This window comes from Hemiscyllium ocellatum, chromosome 25 (assembly GCF_020745735.1).
Source record: "Hemiscyllium ocellatum isolate sHemOce1 chromosome 25, sHemOce1.pat.X.cur, whole genome shotgun sequence".
Lineage (NCBI taxonomy): Eukaryota > Metazoa > Chordata > Chondrichthyes > Orectolobiformes > Hemiscylliidae > Hemiscyllium > Hemiscyllium ocellatum.
This window is the reverse complement of record NC_083425.1, coordinates 3,823,008-3,842,072: the sequence shown is the minus strand read 5'-3', so window position 1 is coordinate 3,842,072 and position 19,065 is coordinate 3,823,008. Positions and strand designations below refer to the sequence as shown.

Here is a 19,065-nt window from a genome sequence, read left to right as displayed (position 1 = left end):
GTTTAATTCAGATAAATGTGAGGTGCTGCATTTTGGGAAAGCAAATCTTAGCAGGACTTACACACTTAATGGTAAGGTCCTAGGGAGTGTTGCTGAACAAAGAGACCTTGGAGTGCAGGTTCATAGCTCCTTGAAAGTGGAGTCGCAGGTAGATAGGATAGTGAAGAAGGCGTTTGGTATGCTTTCCTTTATTGGTCAGAGTATTGAGTACAGGAGTTGAGAGGTCATGTTGCGGCTGTACAGGACATTGGTTAGGGGCCACTGTTGGAATACTGCATGCAATTCTGGTCTCCTTCTTATCAGAAAGATGTTGTGAAACTTGAAAGGATTCAGAAAAGATTTATAAGGATGCTGCCAGGGTTGGAGGATCTGAGCTATAGGGAGAGGCTGAACAGGCTGGGGCTGTTTTCCCTGGAGTGTCGGAGACTGAGGGGTGGCCTTATAGAGGTTTACAAAATTATGAGGGGCATGCATAGGATAAATAGATAAAGTCACTTCCCTGGAGATGGGACATCCAGAACTAGAGGGCATAAGTTTAGGGTGAGAGGGGAAAGATATAAAAGAGACCTAAGGGGCATACACAGAGGGTGGAACATGTATGGAATGAGTTGCCAGAGGATGTGGTGGAGGCTGGTACAATTACAACATTTAAGAGGCATTTGGATGGGTAAATGAATAGGAAGGGTTTGGAGGGATATGGGCCGGGTGCTGGCAGGTGGGACTAGATTGGGTTGGGATATCTGGTCGGCATGGACAGGTTGGATCAAAGGGTCTGTTTCTGTGCTGTACATCTCTATGACTCTAAGCTTTCCAATCCATCTCTGTCAGCAGCAACTCTGGTGACAATACACATAGTCTCTTCACATCCACACTGTGGGGGTGGGTGCAGCTTCAACAACACTCAAGAAGCTTAACACCATCCAGGACAAAACAGCCCACTTGATTGGCACCACATCTATGAACATCCACTCCCTTCACCACTAACACTCAGTAGCAGCAGAGTGCACTCTCTCTAAGATCCACTGCAAAAATTCACCAAAGATCCTTAGACAGCATCTTCTAAACCATGATCACTTCCATCTAGAAGGAAAAGAGCAGCAGATACGTGGTAACACCACCCTTCTGCAAGTTCCCCTCCAAGCCACTCCACATCCTGACTTGGAAATATACCAATATTCCCCAGTGTTGCTGGGTCAGAATCCTGGAATTCCCTCCCTAAGGGCATTGTGGGGCTAACTGCAGCACATGGACTGCAGTGGGTCAAGAAGGCAGCTCATCCCCACTTTCTCAAGGGGCAACTAGGGACAGACAATAAATGCTGGTCCAGCTCATGTCCATTTCTGATTTTAAAAATAGCATGATCAGAGTTGAGGGACTGGAGAGGCTGGGATTGATTGCTTTAGAGCAGAGTGAATTTAATGGCAGTGTTCCATACCATGAAGTGTTTTAATTGACTTACGAAGGAGAAACAGTTTCAGTGGCACCAGAGTTGCTCAACATCGAGCATTGGAAAATGGAAGGAAGAGTGAAGGGTTATGGGAAATGAGGAGAACTGAGGAAAATTGACTCACTTCTTCAGAGAAACACATTGGGTTGAATGACCTCCTACAAACCAGCATTATTCTGTGAAGACAAACAGCTGAACTCTGAAACCAAACTGGAAAACTAAGACACCTCTTTTTGTTGGTAGAGTTTATTGACTACTCAGTCTTAGAGTTGTTTCCTATGTATCTGTGCTCAGACTATTAATAGCTACCACCTTTTTATTCTTTCACTTAAATACATTCACAAACTTGACAGTGTGATTAACCTGACATTCCCAAAATATTGAGGAATTAGTGATCTGCATTGTTACATTAATCACTAGTTAAATTGAGTTAAAGAAAGTCATTATTAAAATAATCACTGCTTTTGTTTTATTCATTCACGGGATGTGGGTGTCACTGGCCAGGCCAGCATTTGCTGCCCATCCTTAATTGCCCAGAGGGCAGTTAAGAGTCAACCCCATTGCTGTGGGTCTGGAGTCACGTGTCGGCCAGGTAAGGATGACAGTTTCCTCTCCAAAAGGACATTAGTGAACCAGGTGGACTTACATTGAGGAACTGTGGCATTATTATTTCAAAGGTTGATTAGAGTTAGTAGGAATTAATGATTAAAACGGGAGTTCTAAACTCCACTACTTTATTAAGCAATAGCTAGGGTGTGCTGTTGAAAGATATTTTGCTCTTCACTGATTCAGTTGAGTTGATGTTGGTTATCTCAGTTTGCAATGCAATCATATCTACAACACAGTTCCCATTGGCTGAGATCATCACAAAGGCCCCACCTTCTCAACCTCACTTCCTGACCTCAGAGAGTGGGACAGCTGAATTATAGCTGAAAATGTGTTGCTGGAAAAGCGCAGCAGGTCAGGCAGCATCCAAGGAGCAGGAGAGTTGACGTTTCGGGAGCCCTTCTTCAGGAATGCCCGTAACGTCGATTCTCCTGCTCCTTGGATGCTGCCTGACCTGCTGCGCTTTTCCAGCAACACATTTTCAGCTCTGATCTCCAGCATCTGCAGTCCTCACTTTCTCCACCATAGCTGAATAATAGCAGAAATCAGTTGTTCAGATTGAGGATTTACTGAAATACAGCATCATGGCTGAAGTCACAGATATGTTGCTGAAACCCTTCATCTTGCACTCAGCGCAGCAAACACAAGAATGGCAAATTTCTAACAATCACAACATTTATACCATAAGAGAAGAAGATATTTTGAAACAAGACTTGAAACATTAACTCTGTGTTTCTCTCCAGAGAATGCCACACCTTACTGAGCTTCTCCAGTATTCTCTGTTTGCCTCAGATTGCCAGCATGTGCAGTCATGTAATTTTAATTTCTGATTTATTGGAAGAGGACATTGATTGGTTGGTAAGTTGGTTCTGACTGACTGAGGCATCACCACAGAGAATGCAGCAGGAAAATCTCGGGGCACTGGTGTTGTAGGGCCCAAAGAGGAAATGATATGATGGATAACATTAATTTAATTAATGGTCAGAATGACTTACAGAAAAAACATTACTACATTAATCATTGGTTAGAGGGAGAACTGAAAAAAAACATGATTATATTAATCACATGTTAGAGAGAGTTGCTAATAAAAATTGCTTTATTAATCACAAATTAGAGTGAGTTACAGAAATAAATTGTCACATTAATCCCTGGTGAGTTGAAATACTGACATACTGTAATCCATTGATCACTGATTAGAGAGAGAGACTGAGTGAAGTTGTGAGATTAATTACAGGTTAGGGTGAGCTACTGAAATACATAATACTATCACTTGCTGGTTAGAGTGAGAAGTTACTGAAATATGATTAAATTTATCACCAGTTCATGTAACTTGTTAAGATAAATGACTATTAAGCATTGGTTAGAGTGAGCTGCTGAAAGGTATTATTGTATAAAAGACTGATTAACATAACTTACTAAACAAAATTGTCAAATTAATCACTGATGGGGGGTTATGTTACTCATTTATTAGGATTGTTACTGAAATAAATCATTACGTTAATCTCAGTGAGTGATTAAAGTGCATTAGGACAAGTTTCTGAAATCTATCATGACATTAGGCAGTGAGTTGCTGATTGTCTTTATTGTACAGTATTAATCACTGGTTAGTGTGAGTTACTGACTGGAATTATTGTATTAATCTCTGGTTAGAGTGAGTTACTGACTGTACTATATTGTATTAATCACTGGTTAGTGTGAGTTACTGACTGCAGTTATTATATTAATTTCTGGTTAGTGTGAGTTACTGACTGTAGCTATTGTATTAATCTCTGGTTAGTGTGAGTTACTGACTGAAATTATTGTATTAATTTCTGGTTAGAGTGAGTTACTGACTACTATATTGTATTAATCACTGGTTAGTGTGAGTTCCTGACTAGTTATTGAATTAATCTCTGGTTAGTGTGAGTTACTGACTGGAATGGTTCTATGAATCACTAACTGCTGAATTGCAGGTTGGTTGATTGATTGCAAAGAGGAAGGGAGAGCCAAAACATTTATAATTTAATTTGCAAACCACATTCATGGTTTTCGGCTCTTTCTCTTTTGTGTGCGTGTGACTGAGAGTGTCGGATTTTCCGGTCGATTGACTGAGGGAGTGATTGATGCGTGTTTAACCAGGTTGATGTGTGAGTGCCGAGCGGGAGAGGTGGGCTCGGTGTCGAACACAGGGATCAGTGCTGCCGCCTCCTGCTCTCAGATCCGACACTCAATCAGGATTAAAGCTGCAAACTTCCTGCTGTCTGCCGGACTGTTGGAGATGGCTGTTGCAGTGAGGGAGGGGAGAGGCGGCTGGTCAGTGTCCGGGGAGTGTGTGGGTGGGTGTGTGTGTGTGTGTGGGGGGGGGGGGGGGGAGTGTTCACCCCCGGAGTGCTGTCCCCATCCCTGGCTCAGCACATGCTCAGGTTCACACTGACCCAATTGGTGCCAACTCTACCACCACATCCCAGGGCAGCAGCGGCACACTGTCCTCCTGCACCACAGTAACAAGTAAAGCCCTGCTTGGGGGGGATATTAGTGTCTGCAATTAACAACTACCCCCTCCCCATCATCTCAGCAGCATCTCCTTCCAAACCACTGCGCTTTGGGAATGGGATCCCCGGAGTGGGTCACACACAGCCCGGGCACAGAAGAGAGCGCTCCCTGAAATGTCCCAAACCAAATCCCACCCTGACACAAGGGGGTTTATAATTAAACACAAAGCCGTTTCTCCGGGACCCCCGGGTTCATTCCCACCGGCCATTCACTCTGGGAAAGCAGGCAGGGGGTGGGGGGGAGGGCATTAAATAATCCACTGACACAATCCACCCGCTCTCCCCAAGACCCGGCTCACACTCACTCACACTCACCCAGTTACACACTCACTCATTGTCACACACCCAGTTACACACACACACTCACCCAGTTACACACTCATTCACTGTCACAATCACCCAGTTACACACTCATTGTCACACTCACCCAGTTACACACTCACTCATTGTCACACATCTAGTTACACACACACTCACCCAGTTACACACTCATTCACTGTCACAATCACCCAGTTACACACTCATTGTCACACTCACCCAGTTACACACTCACTCACTGTCACACTCACCCAGTTACACACTCATTTACTCTCACACTCACCCCCTCTCCCCGACAAGGTATCTCTCTCGGGGGTGGGAATGGGCTCTCACGGAGTCTCACCGAGTCACTGCTGGAGGATGCGGGACTTACAGCTCCCCCTCTCCCCCCTCTCTCCCCCCTCTACCCCTCTCCCCCCTCTCTCCCCCTCTCCCTCTCTCCACCCTCTCCCCCCTCTCTCCCCCCTCTCCCCCCTCTCCCTCTCTCCCCCTCTCCCCCCTCTCTCCCACTCCCTCTCATTCTCCCCCTCCCCCCTCACACTCTCCCTATCTCTCCCCCTCCTTACCCCCTTCACTCTCCCCCTCACCCTAACACCTCTCCCCTTCCCCTCCTACCCCGTCCCCTCTCTCCCTCCTCCGGGGGTGGGGGGGGTTGTAAGGAGCCCCCTGCTGTTTGTGAGCTGCCCCCCCCCCCGTCACAGCCCGGCCGGACCTCACCTTCATCCCCCCCTCAGCCCCTTTGCCCCTCCCCTCTCCCCCTAACCCCCTTCCCCAACTCACCCCTCCCTCTCTCTCTCACTGACCCTCCCTCCTCCAACTCCAACTCCCCCCCCCCGCCCCACGACCTTGAGCTGCTCAGAAAACCTCCGGGGGGGGTGGAGTGAGTGATGAATGCGGGGGGGGGGTTATGGGGTGGTGGAGGGGTAGGGAGGTGGGGTGCAGGGGGTTCCTGGCGCAATGGGAGGGGGGAGGGGTGATGTGGTGGTGTGTGTGTGTGTGGGGGGGTGGGGGGGGTGTAGGGGGTTGCTGGCCCAGTGGGGGTTGGGGGTGGGGGGGGGGGTGGGATGTCTTCTTACGCTCTCAAAAGTGAGTTCTCTCAAAGATGGGGGATGAGTCTGTCGGCTGGTCAATGCAGGTACACGGGGTTGGGGTTTTTTTGGGGTGGGGGGTGGGGGTGAGGGGGGATGGGGTGAGGGGGTTGGGGGTGAGGGGAGTAGGGATGAGGGGGGTGGGGGTGAGGGGGGTGAGAGTGAGGGGGGTTGGGGGGAGGGGGGTGGGGGTGATGATGGGGTTGGGGGGAGGGGGGTGGGGGTGGGGGTGAGGGGGGGGGGCTGGGGGTTTGCCCTTACCGGAGACACAGAGCAGCATCTGGCTCTGGACAAGCAGCAGTAACTCCCAGATCCTCTCCATGATCCCGGGGAAGCAATCTCCTGGATCCCGGCGGATCTCTGGCGGATCCCGGCGGATCTCTGGCGGATCCCGGCGGATCTCTGGCGGATCTCTGTCGGTCACAGATCCAGGGGCGAGCCGGCGGCGCGGAGCGGACCCGCTGGTTCCTGCAGGCGGGAGATGAGCAGCAGCATCGCGGTACCGCCACCGGTCTCTGCCCCCCCCCCCCCTCCCTCCTCTCTCCCCTCTCCCTCTCTCTGTCTCTGTCTCTGTCTCTGTCTCGGTCCCTCCGTCCGTCCGCAACTTCACCGCAAACAGCAGCAGCAGCAGCAGCAATCCCGAGCCGCCCTGCCCCAGGCTCCCACTGTCATCGACTCACCGCAAACTCCCGAATCCTACATCAGCGCAATATCACAGCGAGAGGGAGGGAGGGAGGGAGAGAATCACAGACACGGAGGAAGAGGGATGGACACGAGCAACTGAGAGAGAGAGAGAGAGAAAATCGGGGAATGTGCGAGAGAATTGGAGAGAGAATCAGAAACACAGACAGAGACAAACTCAAGAGCGCAGAAGAGAAAGGATCAGAGACCAGAAACAGAGAAAGTAGCTCAGGAGAATGGGAGAGAGAGAGAGATGGACAGAGACAGCTGGAAAGAGGGAGAGAGTGAGTGTGAGGGAGTGAGAAAGGGAGAGTGAGGGGACCGGGACAGACTGAAGGAATGGTGGACGAAATAGGAGTCCAGCAGAGAAACAAATTAACGCTGACTCGGCCAAGAGCATGAATGTTCTCCCACAAACCCCAAACCCAACGTTCACAAACAAAACCCAATCCAAGAACTCAAACAGCAAAACCGAAACCTAAAAACCACCCAAAGCCCCCAAACCTAAAATCCAAAACCCACACTCCAAATTCAAAACCTAAAGCAAAACGCCAAAACCCATGCCCAAAACCAAATCCAAGATTTCAGACCTACAACAAAACTTAAACAAAAATCCAAAGGTGAAACACTAAACCCAAATCAAAATCCAAAATCCAAACTCGACCTCCAACAAACCAAAACCCAAACCCAAAACTCAAATCCCAAACCTAAAATCCAAAATCCATACTCAAACCAAACGGAAAACCCAAGATGTAGCCAAAGCCCATGCTCCAAATTCAAAACCCAACCCAAAACTGATCTCCAAAACATGAAACCCAAACAAAAACCCAAATCCAAAATGCAAACTCAAGCTCTAAACTCAAACTGAAACCTGAATCCAAAACTAAACACCTAAACCTAAAACCCAAAGAACAACCCCAAATCCAAAACGTAAACTCCGAATCTAAAACACGAGTCCATGAACAAATCTAAAACCTAAACTCAACCCTGAAACTAAATCCAAACACAGAACCTAAAACCCAAACCCCTCAAGAACAAACCACCACAAGCACACCAAGCACAGCCAGAAACGCTAACCACCTTACTGTACATCAAAGAAGTTTCAGAAATGACAGCCAGACTACTGAGACCCCTTGGAATCCTAGTAGCACCCAAACCCACCAACACTCTCAGACAAAAACTAACAAACTTAAAAGACCCAGTACATCCCATGGACAAAGCCAACGTCGTCTATAAAATTCCATGCAAGGACTGCCACAAACACTACATAGGACAAACAGGAAGAAAGTTAGCCACCAGGATACACGAACACCAGCTAGCCACAAAAAGACATGACCCCCTCTCCATCATATCCCTACACACGGATGACAAAAACCATCATTTCGACTGGGACAACACATCTATCCTGGGACAGGCTAAGCAAAGACATGCCAGAGAATTCCTAGAGGCCTGGCACTCCAACCACAACGCCATAAACAAATGTAAGTCTAAGTATTAAGTTACTTTTGGATATGAAAAGGAGTAGATTTTGGATGAAAGTACTAAATAGTGAGAAAGCTAGCTACACTCAGTTCTGCTATAACATGGTAGTCCCATTCTCATACAATAAGAAAATCACATAATAGCAGCACCATTTTAACTAATGGGGCTGGAATGGAATTTAGAAATACACACTTTAATAGTTCATGATTTAGAAACAGTGTCCCCAATCCATCAATTGCTTTATAGCGAATTCACATTAACGAAACGCACATTATAGCAGAATGACCTGTACCACATTAGGCAGGAACTGGGGAATGCAAACTGGGGAAGGGAAAGGAGTTGCTGTTTGAGGGTAAATCCACATCTGGCATGTGGGAATCTTTTAAAAGCCAGTTGGTCAGAGTTCAAGACCAGCACGTTCCTGTGAAAGTGAAGGATAAGGATGGCAAGATTTCGAAACCCTGCAAGGCAAGAGAATTGAAAGCTTAGTTGAAAAGAAAAGAAGATATTCACAAGGTTTACAAAACTGAAGATAGACAGAGCTCATGAAAAATACAAAGACAGCATGAGAGAACTTACAGAAGGAATTAAGAGGGCTCGAAGGGGCCAAGAAATGTCTTTCCATTTTTTTTTGGGTTTTGTGTGTCCTGTCCACAAAAGGAGGACCAATCCAACCCGGCCAATTCCCGCCCCATCAGTCTACTCTCTGTCATCAGTGAAGTGATGGAAGGTGTCATTAACAGGTGCTATCAATGGCACGATAGCTCACTGGTTAGTACTGCTGCTTCACAGCACCAGGGACCCGGGTTCGATTCCCAACTCGGGCAGCTGTCTGTGTGGAGTTTGCACATTCTCCCCGTGTGTGTGTGGGTTTCCTCAGGGTGCTCCAGTTTCCTCCCACAGTCACAAAGATGTGCAGCTTAAGTGAATTGGCCATGCTAAATTGCCCGTAGTGTTCAGGGATGTGTCGATTAGGTGCATTAGTCAGGGGTAAATGGGATATACTTTGGAGGGTCGGTGTGGAGTTGGTGGGCTGAAGAACCTGTTTCCATACTGTCGGGATTCTATGAGCATCTGCTCACCAATAACCTGCTCAGCTCCATCTCAAAACTGGCTATTGCAAAGGACATGCCTGCAATTTTCCATGTTGTCAGATAGATGCCAGTATTATAACTGTACTGAATCAGCTTGGCAAGGGGCGCAGCAAGTTCTGGAGCACAGGTCTTCATTACTATTGCCACGATGTTGTCAGGGCTCATAGCCTTTGTTCAGGAGAATATTTCAGTTTACAAAATCCCCTGCTGTCCAGACACTATGCCTGCTCTGGTGTACCTTAGACCAGCCTTGCTCATTTATCAATACTTTTATTTCTTTGTTTATTTATAAATGTCTCTGTTCAATGATTATCTGAAGTTTATCACATCATTCAATTCCCCAGGCCATATAAATGGGTGGCACGGTGGCACGGTGGTTAGCACTGCTGCCTCACAGCGCTTGAGACCCGGGTTCAATTCCCGACTCAGGCGACTGACTGTGTGGAGTTTGCACGTTCTCCCCGTGTCTGCGTGGGTTTCCTCCGGGTGCTTCGGTTTCCTCCCACAGTCCAATGATGTGCGGGTCAGGTGAATTGGCCATGCTGAATTACCCGTAGTGTTAGGTAAGGGGTAAATGTAGAGGTATGGGTGGGTTGCGCTTCGGCGGGTCGGTGTGGACTTGTTGGGCCGAAGGGTGTGTTTCCACACTGTCAGTAATCTAATCTAAATGTTATTCATATTTCTCCAGTCCTTGGTTGAAATGCAGTTCCAATTTAGTGGGGGAAAGAGAGATTAAATCTCACCAGAACCCCATCACTTTTTCTATTATCCACAGAATGTATCTGGTCTTCAGTTCTCAGACCTCACTATCACCTGTACCTTCCCTTGACCATTCCTGATTCTGCAAAACTCTCCAATAGGACTTCCTTCCTTGTTGCAACAAATTTCCTCACTGACCAAATTCTAAGTACTCTGCCTTGCAGTACTCCTGGAGCATGGACTGTGTGAGCAGGCAAACCTCTCATGTGTTACTGCCTGAACTCCAAAGACCTGAGTAGCTGTTGCTGCTGAGGGAACCAGTTCTAATGAGCTGGTAATTAACTCCCTCCTCAGCTGCTTTGAACAGGCAGCTAGTTTACCACAGACTGTAACTGAAATAAACAACAATTTAACATAATTGAATGAGGATATTTTATTAAAAACATCAATAGAATTAGGCTAGTGTTAACATTAAATGCTAAAGGCAGAGCCAGATTGAAATTTAGAAAATGATCCACTTTTTAGGAGTCCTTTCCTCAGATTCCCTGCATTAAGATAAAATGCAGCTGATCACCATCCTATCATGTTGTGTGTTATGGCTGGATTATTTCCTGATCTACAGATTCTGGATCTCTTTGTACCCAGCTCTAACTTTAACACTGGAGCCTACTCTCTGCACTTGGCTGATAAAACGCAGCTCCTCCTCCAAGTGGAGTGTAATTCAGAAACAACGTCAGAAACTGGATTCTTTTCCATCAGTTTGCTGTTTGTCTTCCTCACAAACAATCACAACTTGATTTCCACTTCCGAAGCAAACACGTTTACCTTATGAGGTGGCAGGAGACTGAGGGATGAGTAAAATTTGTTGAACCATAGAACATAACTCAACAGCGGCATCTTCATAGTGCCACTCACTTGTAACAATCTCCTCTCTCTGCCTGTCTGTCCCCGTCTCTCTATGTACCCCTCTCTGTTTCTCTATTTCTTAGCCTCTGCTCTCTCCATCTTTCTCCCTGTCAGTTTGTCTTTCTTGTTCCTGTCTTCATTTCTCCCCCACTGTCACTTTTGGTCATTCTCTCTCATTTTCAGCTTCTCTCTGTTTCTCGTTTTCTCTCAGTCTCTTTCATCCTACCTGTCCCTGCCTCTCTCTCTCTCTCTCTCTCTCTCTCTCTCTCTCTCTCTCTCTATCTATATATATATATATATAGTTAATTCATGGTGTGGAGGTGCTGGTGTTGGGCTGGGTGATTGTTAACTTTGTTAATTCATGAACAATATACAGAGTTCTCAAACACACCTTTCTCTGGGACAATTTCAATGATTGCTTCAGACTGACACAGTAGTTCCTCACTGCTGCCTGTTTCAGAATGAGAGTTGCCAGGTTCTCTCTCTCTCTCTCTCACACACACACACACACACACACATAATGAGCCCAGATTGTGTCACTGTTTAACAGTAGCCAGTTCTTGTGACAAAAATAGCTGGAAAGGTGCAGAGCACAGTTTGAAAAGAACAGATTTGCAGGTGCTTGCTTGAAGAAGGGATTTTGTCCAGAGATTTTCTTTTTTCTTCTCATTTACAAAGTATAATAATCCTCTGTTAGCAATTTTTTTGAATAAGGCTCTGATCATGTAACCAGTCATTCACCGGACTCTGACTGAAATCCAGCTGGGGAGAGAAGCAGCGTCTCAATGTGACCTCTATCCCTAAGCCCCAGTGTCCACACGACGTTGATGAGGTATCAGACCCAGTTGCCTCCTTCCGTGCCAATCTGTGTTCGCTCCAAGCTTGCTGGCAGTTCAAAGACAGGTTCAACCGCCAGGATCCTTCCTGCATTCCCCGCTGCCGAGGTTATTACTGGAGACTGTGATCCGAGCCAATGTCTTTATAAACGCCACAGCCTGTGAGAGAAGGACATCCAGTATGTCCCAACCCTGGGCACAGCCCATTCAGTGTGAGGCTGTCTGTGAGCCAGTCCCCGTGTCACACTGACCTGCGAATGAAGTGTGCAATTTCATTATCAATCTCTCCTTCCTGCCGTGCTGACAATTGCTAAAAGTAAAAGCTGAATTATCCGTCTGAAAGAGAGCCTGGGGAGTAAACACAGGGCTAACTGTGTCTTCACTTCAGGAGCGAAAGGGTTGGGTTTGAACCTGACTATAACCCAGACTATGGAACAGGAGCCCCAGACATTCAGCAGAGAAACATAGGCCCACGAATTGTTAGGGTTTATGTCTTGCTGATGAAGGGCTTTTGCCCAGAACATCAATTCTCCTGCTCCTCAGATGCTGTGTGTTTCCAGCACCACACTCTCAACCTTATGTCACATATTGTCATGATTTAATCCATTTTCGGGACATGGACATCAGTGCTTTTATTACCCGTCCCTAGTTGCCCTTGAGAAGGCGCTGGTGAGCTGCTGTGGGTGGGTGGTGCCCTAAGGGAGGCTATTGGGTGAAAGTGATGCTGGAGGTCAGAGTCTAGATTAGAGTGGTGCTGGAAAAGCACAGCAGGTCAGGCAGCATCCGAGGAGCAGGAGAATCAACATTTCAGGCAAAAACCCTTGATCAGGAATGAGGAAGGGAGGATATTGACCCAGTAACACCGAAGGAACGGAATTCTACTCGCATTCCCATGTGTCTCTCATGCTGTCATTTCTAGGACACAGGATGCAAACACTGCCCCAGTGTGGGGACTCGGGAAACACCGAAATGTCAGGTTAGTACTCTTTATAAAATGAAACCGATGAGATAATAACACAGAAATCCCTACACCCAGAGAGCTGGTGACAAAGACATGGATCAAACTCACACAATATATACACACACTTTGAGGAGGGATATCCCCTGGGCTACCTCCATCTGTAGAAGCTCTCATGTGCTGCAATTTTAATTATGAAAGACTAGACTGCATGATATTGAGTGCATCATGAACAAGGGTAATAGCTTTGATATTGCTTTAAATTGAAATAAGGAGGCCGAGGGAAAAGGCTGCCAGAGGACCTTTGTCCATTTCGATGTCAGCAGGCTCCTTGAGGTTGTGCATTGCTAAGCCCATTTGCAGTTCCGTGTGATTCTCTGCATCAGCAATCTGAAACATATCGATGACAAGAGTTTCCCCACGCAGGGGAGAGGAACCTCACCAAATCCCCAGGTCTCACCGTTTTGCGGCAGTAGCCAACTCAAAGTAGATGTGCAGGAGCCAGGCTGTGAGAGACCGTCTTAGACGGAATACTGTGCAGGAGGTTGGGGGTGGGGGGCTGGGGGGGAAGGCAAGTGAGAGCCTGGGCTCCCCACAGGGACCAGGGAAAACGGCAGAACTGCTGAAGGTGTGCTCCCTCAGTACTGACCCTCCGACAGTGCGGCACTCCCACAGCACTGAACCAGGGTCACCACAGATACCAGCCCCAGAGCAGTAATGATGGGAACATCAGCTTTACTCCTTCCTAGAACTGTCTAAAGTTCACCAACAACACAAACCCTGGACTCTGATTCAAATTACAACCTCTTCACGTTTATAACAAGTTTGTTCGCAGTTTTATAAATACCTTTTGTCTGTCTTTATCTTTAATCTTTATATCTGTATTTGGATAATAACTCTCACAGGTCTGTTCTTAGTGTCAGCCAGTTACAGACTGGAATAAACTGACCTTTGTTCTTGCCAAAGCAACGCCTTTACTCCTGATCATTTTTTAAATTGGAAGATTCGGGAGCTGAATGATACAAGTTCACAGTTCAAGGGCGCTTGGTGCTGGAACAATAATGGCTTAGAAACCCAAAATATTGTGGACATTTAAAATCCTTTATTCCTCAGTATGTATGTTATTTCTTTTTTCAAAAAAACAGGACTGCTACAGAGAAAATATGAAAAGAGGTGGAAATTCAGTCCTACCCACAGTTTGTGTATTTTTTGCCTTTGAAGAATATACAAGAATTTACGGGGATGCACAAGAGGTCACCAAATCCAGGTTCAACTCCACTGGAGAGTTAGTGGGAGTGAGCCTTCGCCTGTGTACAAGCCTGTGTACCGTTGTTATTGCACTGTGAAAATCACACCAGAACAACACTGGTTTCTTGAAACCCCTGCAATGCAGGTAAAGACAGTCTCTCATTCTAAGTGCTGGACCACAAATAAAAGGAAACAGTGTATAGAAATTTCAACCAGACATAAACCGCTCAAAAACCCATCTCAATGCTCCTCATGCTAAGTAGCAATGGCTGCATTATGGCCTTTATGTTCTTTCATGAACAGTTCAGTGGTTAATCAGAATAATTATTTTCAAAATAAAATGTTTATCCCATTACTGACTGTTGAACACTGTGGCACTCCCTCAGCACTGACCCTCCAACAGTGCAGCACCCTCTTAGTACTGACCCTCCAACAGTGCAGCACTCCTTCAGCACTGACCCTCCGACAGTGCAGCACTCCCTCAGCACTGACCCTCCAGCAGTGCGGCACTCCCTTAGTACTGACCCTCCGACAGTGTGGCACTCCCACAGCACTGACCCTCCGACAGTGCGGCACTCCCACAGCACTGACCCTCCGACAGTGCGGCACTCCCTCAGCACTGACTCTCCGACTGTGCGGCACTCTCTCAGTACTGACCCTCCGACAGTGCGGCACTCCCTCAGTACTGACCCTCCGACAGTGCAGCATTCCCTCAATACTGACCCTCCAACATTGCAGCACTCCCTCAGCACTGACCCTCCAACAGTGCGGCACTCCCTCAGCACTGACCCTCTGACAGTGCGGTAATCCCTCAGCACTGACCCTCCAACAGCGCAATGCTCTGTCTGCACTGTGGTCGAGTGTCAGTGTGCAGTTAGTGCTGCAGTGTCTGGTGTGGAATTGAACTGTGAGCCTCAGCAATAGCTGACTCTCTGGAAATAGAGGAGCTGTGGGAAGAGACCCAGAAATCAGCCTGAGGAGCTCTTTCCAATAATGACCTCATGAATCTCCGGAGTGAGTATTGAGGCAGGATCCTTTCAGTGGGGAAAGTATACAATGCAGAAAGCGATGGAGTGCTGATCACTGAGTGGGGCTGTTGGCTTCAGGGCTAATTAGGGAGCCCTACTGGTGACAAATCACTTCAAACGAATAAGCACATCATTATAATTCATGAGCCTGATCTAAAACAACTCAGCACCAAAAGATATTCACTCCCTCACTGAACTTGTAAAGTGCATTATTAATGTAGCAATGCTCAGTTTTGGTCTGTTATCTTTAACCCATCTAATCAAATGCTTTGTAATTGAATGGACTGTATAATTAATGGACAATCAAGTCAGGAACTGTTGACGATGAAATAATATCTGGGCCTCAGGAATACTGAAAACGCAAAAAATTAATTTGGAGCAAAAACATCTGCATTGCAAGGAAAGAATCGTTTTCCTGGCACAGATACATTGTCTGCGGGTTTATTCGCTCATTGGGAATCACTGCTTTACCAATGACATTGGATCCAGACTCCTCCAATTCCTCCTGGTATCAACTGTCACCCTGTACATCACAATAGGCCAGAATCTGCAGGAACTCCCTCAGCACTGACCCTTTGACAGTGCAGCACTCCCTCAGCACCCACCCTCCGACAGTGCGGCACTCCCTCAGCACTGATCCTCCGACAGTGCAGCACTCCCTCAGCACTGATCCTCTGACAGTGCGGCACCCTCTCAGCACTGACCCTCTGACAGTGCGGCACCCCCTCAGCACTGACCCTCTGACAGTGCGGCACTCCCTCAGCACTGACCCTCTGACAGTGCGGCACTCCCTCAGCCCTGATCCTCTGACAGTGCGGCACTCCCTCAGCACTGACCCTCCGACAGTGCCCACTCCCTCAGCACTGACCCTCTGACAATGCGGCACTCCCTCAGTACTGACCCTCTGATAGTGCGGCACTCCCTCAGCACCCACCCTCTGACAGTGCCGCACTCCCTCAGCACTGATCCTCTGACAGTGCGGCATTCCCTCAGCACTGACCCTCTGATAGTGCAGCACTCCTTCAGCCCTGATCCTCCAACAGTGCAGCACTCCCTCAGCACTGACCCTCTGATAGTGCGGCACTCCCTCAGCACCCACCCTCTGACAGTGCCGCACTCCCTCAGCACTGACCCTCTGACAGTGCGGCATTCCCTCAGCACTGACCCTCTGATAGTGCAGCACTCCTTCAGCCCTGATCCTCCAACAGTGCAGCACTCCCTCAGCACTGACCCTCTGACAGTGCGGCACTCCCTCAGTACTGACCCTCTGATAGTGCGGCACTCCCTCAGCACTGACCCTCTGACAGTGCGGCACTCCCTCAGCACTGACCCTCTGACAGTGCGGCACTCCCTCAGCACTGACCCTCTGATAGTGCAGCACTCCTTCAGCCCTGATCCTCCAACAGTGCAGCACTCCCTCAGCACTGACCCTCTGACAGTGCGGCACTCCCTCAGTACTGACCGTCTGACAGTGCGGCACTCCCTCAGCACCCACCCTCTGACAGTGCCGCACTCCCTCAGCACTGACCCTCTGACAGTGCGGCACTCCCTCAGCACTGACCCTCTGACAGTGCGGCACTCCCTCAGCACTGACCCTCTGACAGTGTGGCACTCCCTCAGCACTGACCCTCTGACAGTGCGGCACTCCCTCAGCACTGACCCTCTGACAGTGTGGCACTCCCTCAGCACTGACCCTCTGACAGTGCGGCACTCCCTCAGCCCTGATCCTCTGACCGTGCAGCACTCCCTCAGCACTGACTCCCCATTAAAGGAACAGAATTATTGCTAATGCAGAAAAGGCTTTGGTGATTAGGAAGAAGCAGCCTCGATGTCTTAAAAAAGGGAAACAGACTGGAGTATTTTGTGGAGCTAAGAGAAAGACTCGATGAGTGTAATGATATTGAGTTGGTTCAGATGGCCCTCTCCAAGGTGTTTGGATAGTGTCTCATGACAGACTTTTGAGGGGAAGTTATAAGTCTTGGTTTAAAATGGACAGTAGCATTGTGGATACAGAATTGGCTGAGGAATAGGAAACAGATTTATGGTCAGTGATTCACTTTGGCTGGAAGAACTTTGAAAGATGACATAATATGCGGGTGGGGTACATTTCCGAAGGGGTTTCAGGAGCAGAGAGAGCTGGGTGTATGTGTGCTCAGAGCTTTGAAGGTGGAGGATACATGGAAAGAGACGTTAATAAAGCACACAGTGTCCTCAGTTTTATTAACAGAGTCACAGCATGTAAGAGCAAGGCCGTGATCTTGGAGATGTGCAGGACTCTTGTTAGATTCTGGCTGGAGTGTCGTGTACAGTCGATGGGGCTCACTTTGCTGTGAGAATGTGAATGTTTTACAGAGAGAAAGCAGAACTGATTTGCGAAGGTGGTTCCAGGGATGAGAAACATCAGTGATAAGGAGAGATTGGAGAGCTTGGGACCATCCTCCTGAGAGAGAAGGACACTGAGAGGAGATCAGATCGAGATTTTCAAAATCAATCGCAGTTTGGACAGGGTAGATGGAGAGAAGCTGTACCCACTTGTTCAATGAACAATAATAGACTTAAAGTGATTTGCAAAAGAAGCAAGGGTGATGCGTGAAAAGGTATTTTTCACCCAGTGAGTATTTAGGGTCGAGAATACATTGTCTGGAAATATGGTGGAGGTAGGCTCAACTGATTACTGGAATAAGAATGATATGCAGGGATATGGACACAAAGCAGAAGATTGGCAGGAGACAATGATGCAGGCACAATGGGCTGATCGGCCTTCTTAGATTAGATTAGATTGCTTACTGTGTGGAAACAGGCCCTTCGGCCCAACAAGTCCACACCGACCCGCCGAAGAGTAACCCACCCAGATCTATTTCCCTCTAACTAATGCACCTAACACTACACGCAATTTAGCATGGCCAATTCACCTGCCCAGCACATCTTTGGTTTGTGGGAGGAAGCCCACACAGACACGGGGAGAATGTGCAAAACGCCACACCGACAGTTGCCCAAGACTGGAATCGAACCCGGGTCCCTGGTGCTGTGGGCCACTGTGCCACCCAAATCATAAAATCTACAAATATAACTTCTGTGATTTTGTTGACGTTCCATTCAGAGATGTGGGGGATTTAATCCTCAGCTCAGGGTAATCAGCCCTAACAAACTGAGATGAACTGTTATGGTTTATTGATTTATTTCTGTTATTCAGAAACTTGCGGTCCAAAATGGACTGAATTATGCACAGCTTTCAGTTGGATTTGTTTGTTTATCGTCTGTGATAAGAAGAGGAGACATGGTTGTAGTTCCATGTTGAATTCTTTGAGTGGCTACCTGGATTTATAATGTTAAAATAAACATTTTAAAACAAGACACTTGAGGTCAGCATTTTCTTTTTGAGGAAATAAAAAAACAGGTTGCTGCTGAGTAACCAGGTCTCCTCTTACACTGGGAGACACTGAGTATGGGAGTAGGGAGGTCATATTGTGGCTGTACAGGACATTGGTGAGGTCACTTCCTATCAGAAGCGTGTTGTGAAACTTGAAAGGGTTCAGAAAAGATTTAGAGTCATTGAGTCACAGAAATGTCCAGCATGGAAACAGATCCTTTGGTCCAATCCGTCCATGCCAACCAGATATCCCAACCCAATCTAGTCCCACCTGCTTACAAAGATGTTGCCAGGGGTTGAGCTACAGGGAGAAGCTGAATAGGCTGGGGCTGTTTTCCCTGGAGTGTCAGAGGCTGAGGGTTGACCTTATAGAGGTTTATAACATCAAGAATGTGAATAGACAAGATCTTTTCCCAGGAGTGGGGGAATATAAGCTATAGGGTATAGACTTAGGGTGAGAGGGGAAAGATGTATATGAGACCTAAGGGGCAACGTTTTCACACAGAGGGTGGTACGTGTATGGAATGAGCTGCCAGAGGAAGTGGTGGAGGCTGGTACAATTACAACATTTAAAAGGCATCTAGATGGGTTTATGAATAGGAAGGGTTTGAAGGGATATGGGCCAGGTGATTAGACTCAGATTAGACTTACAGTGTGGAAACAGGCCCTTCGGCCCAACAAGTCCACACCGACCCGCCGAAGCACAACCCACCCATACCCCTACATTTACCCCTTACCTAACACTACGGGCAATTTTTTAGCTTGGCCAATTC

The 19,065-nt window shown here is 47.5% G+C and overlaps 1 protein-coding gene across 1 annotated transcript in view; it reads right to left on the bottom strand.

The window, feature by feature from the left end:
- ca10a (carbonic anhydrase Xa) overlaps positions 1–13,045 on the bottom strand; it is a 465,917-nt gene extending 452,872 nt beyond the window's left edge. Inside the window, exons 1-2 of the mRNA XM_060844783.1 lie at positions 12,949–13,045; positions 6,252–6,458 (exon numbers count right to left, since the gene is read on the bottom strand). Coding sequence (XP_060700766.1) covers positions 6,252–6,458; positions 12,949–13,045 — 304 coding nt within the window. The remainder of the gene's footprint in view (positions 1–6,251; positions 6,459–12,948) is intronic.
- Between the last annotated feature and the right edge of the window lie 6,020 nt (positions 13,046–19,065).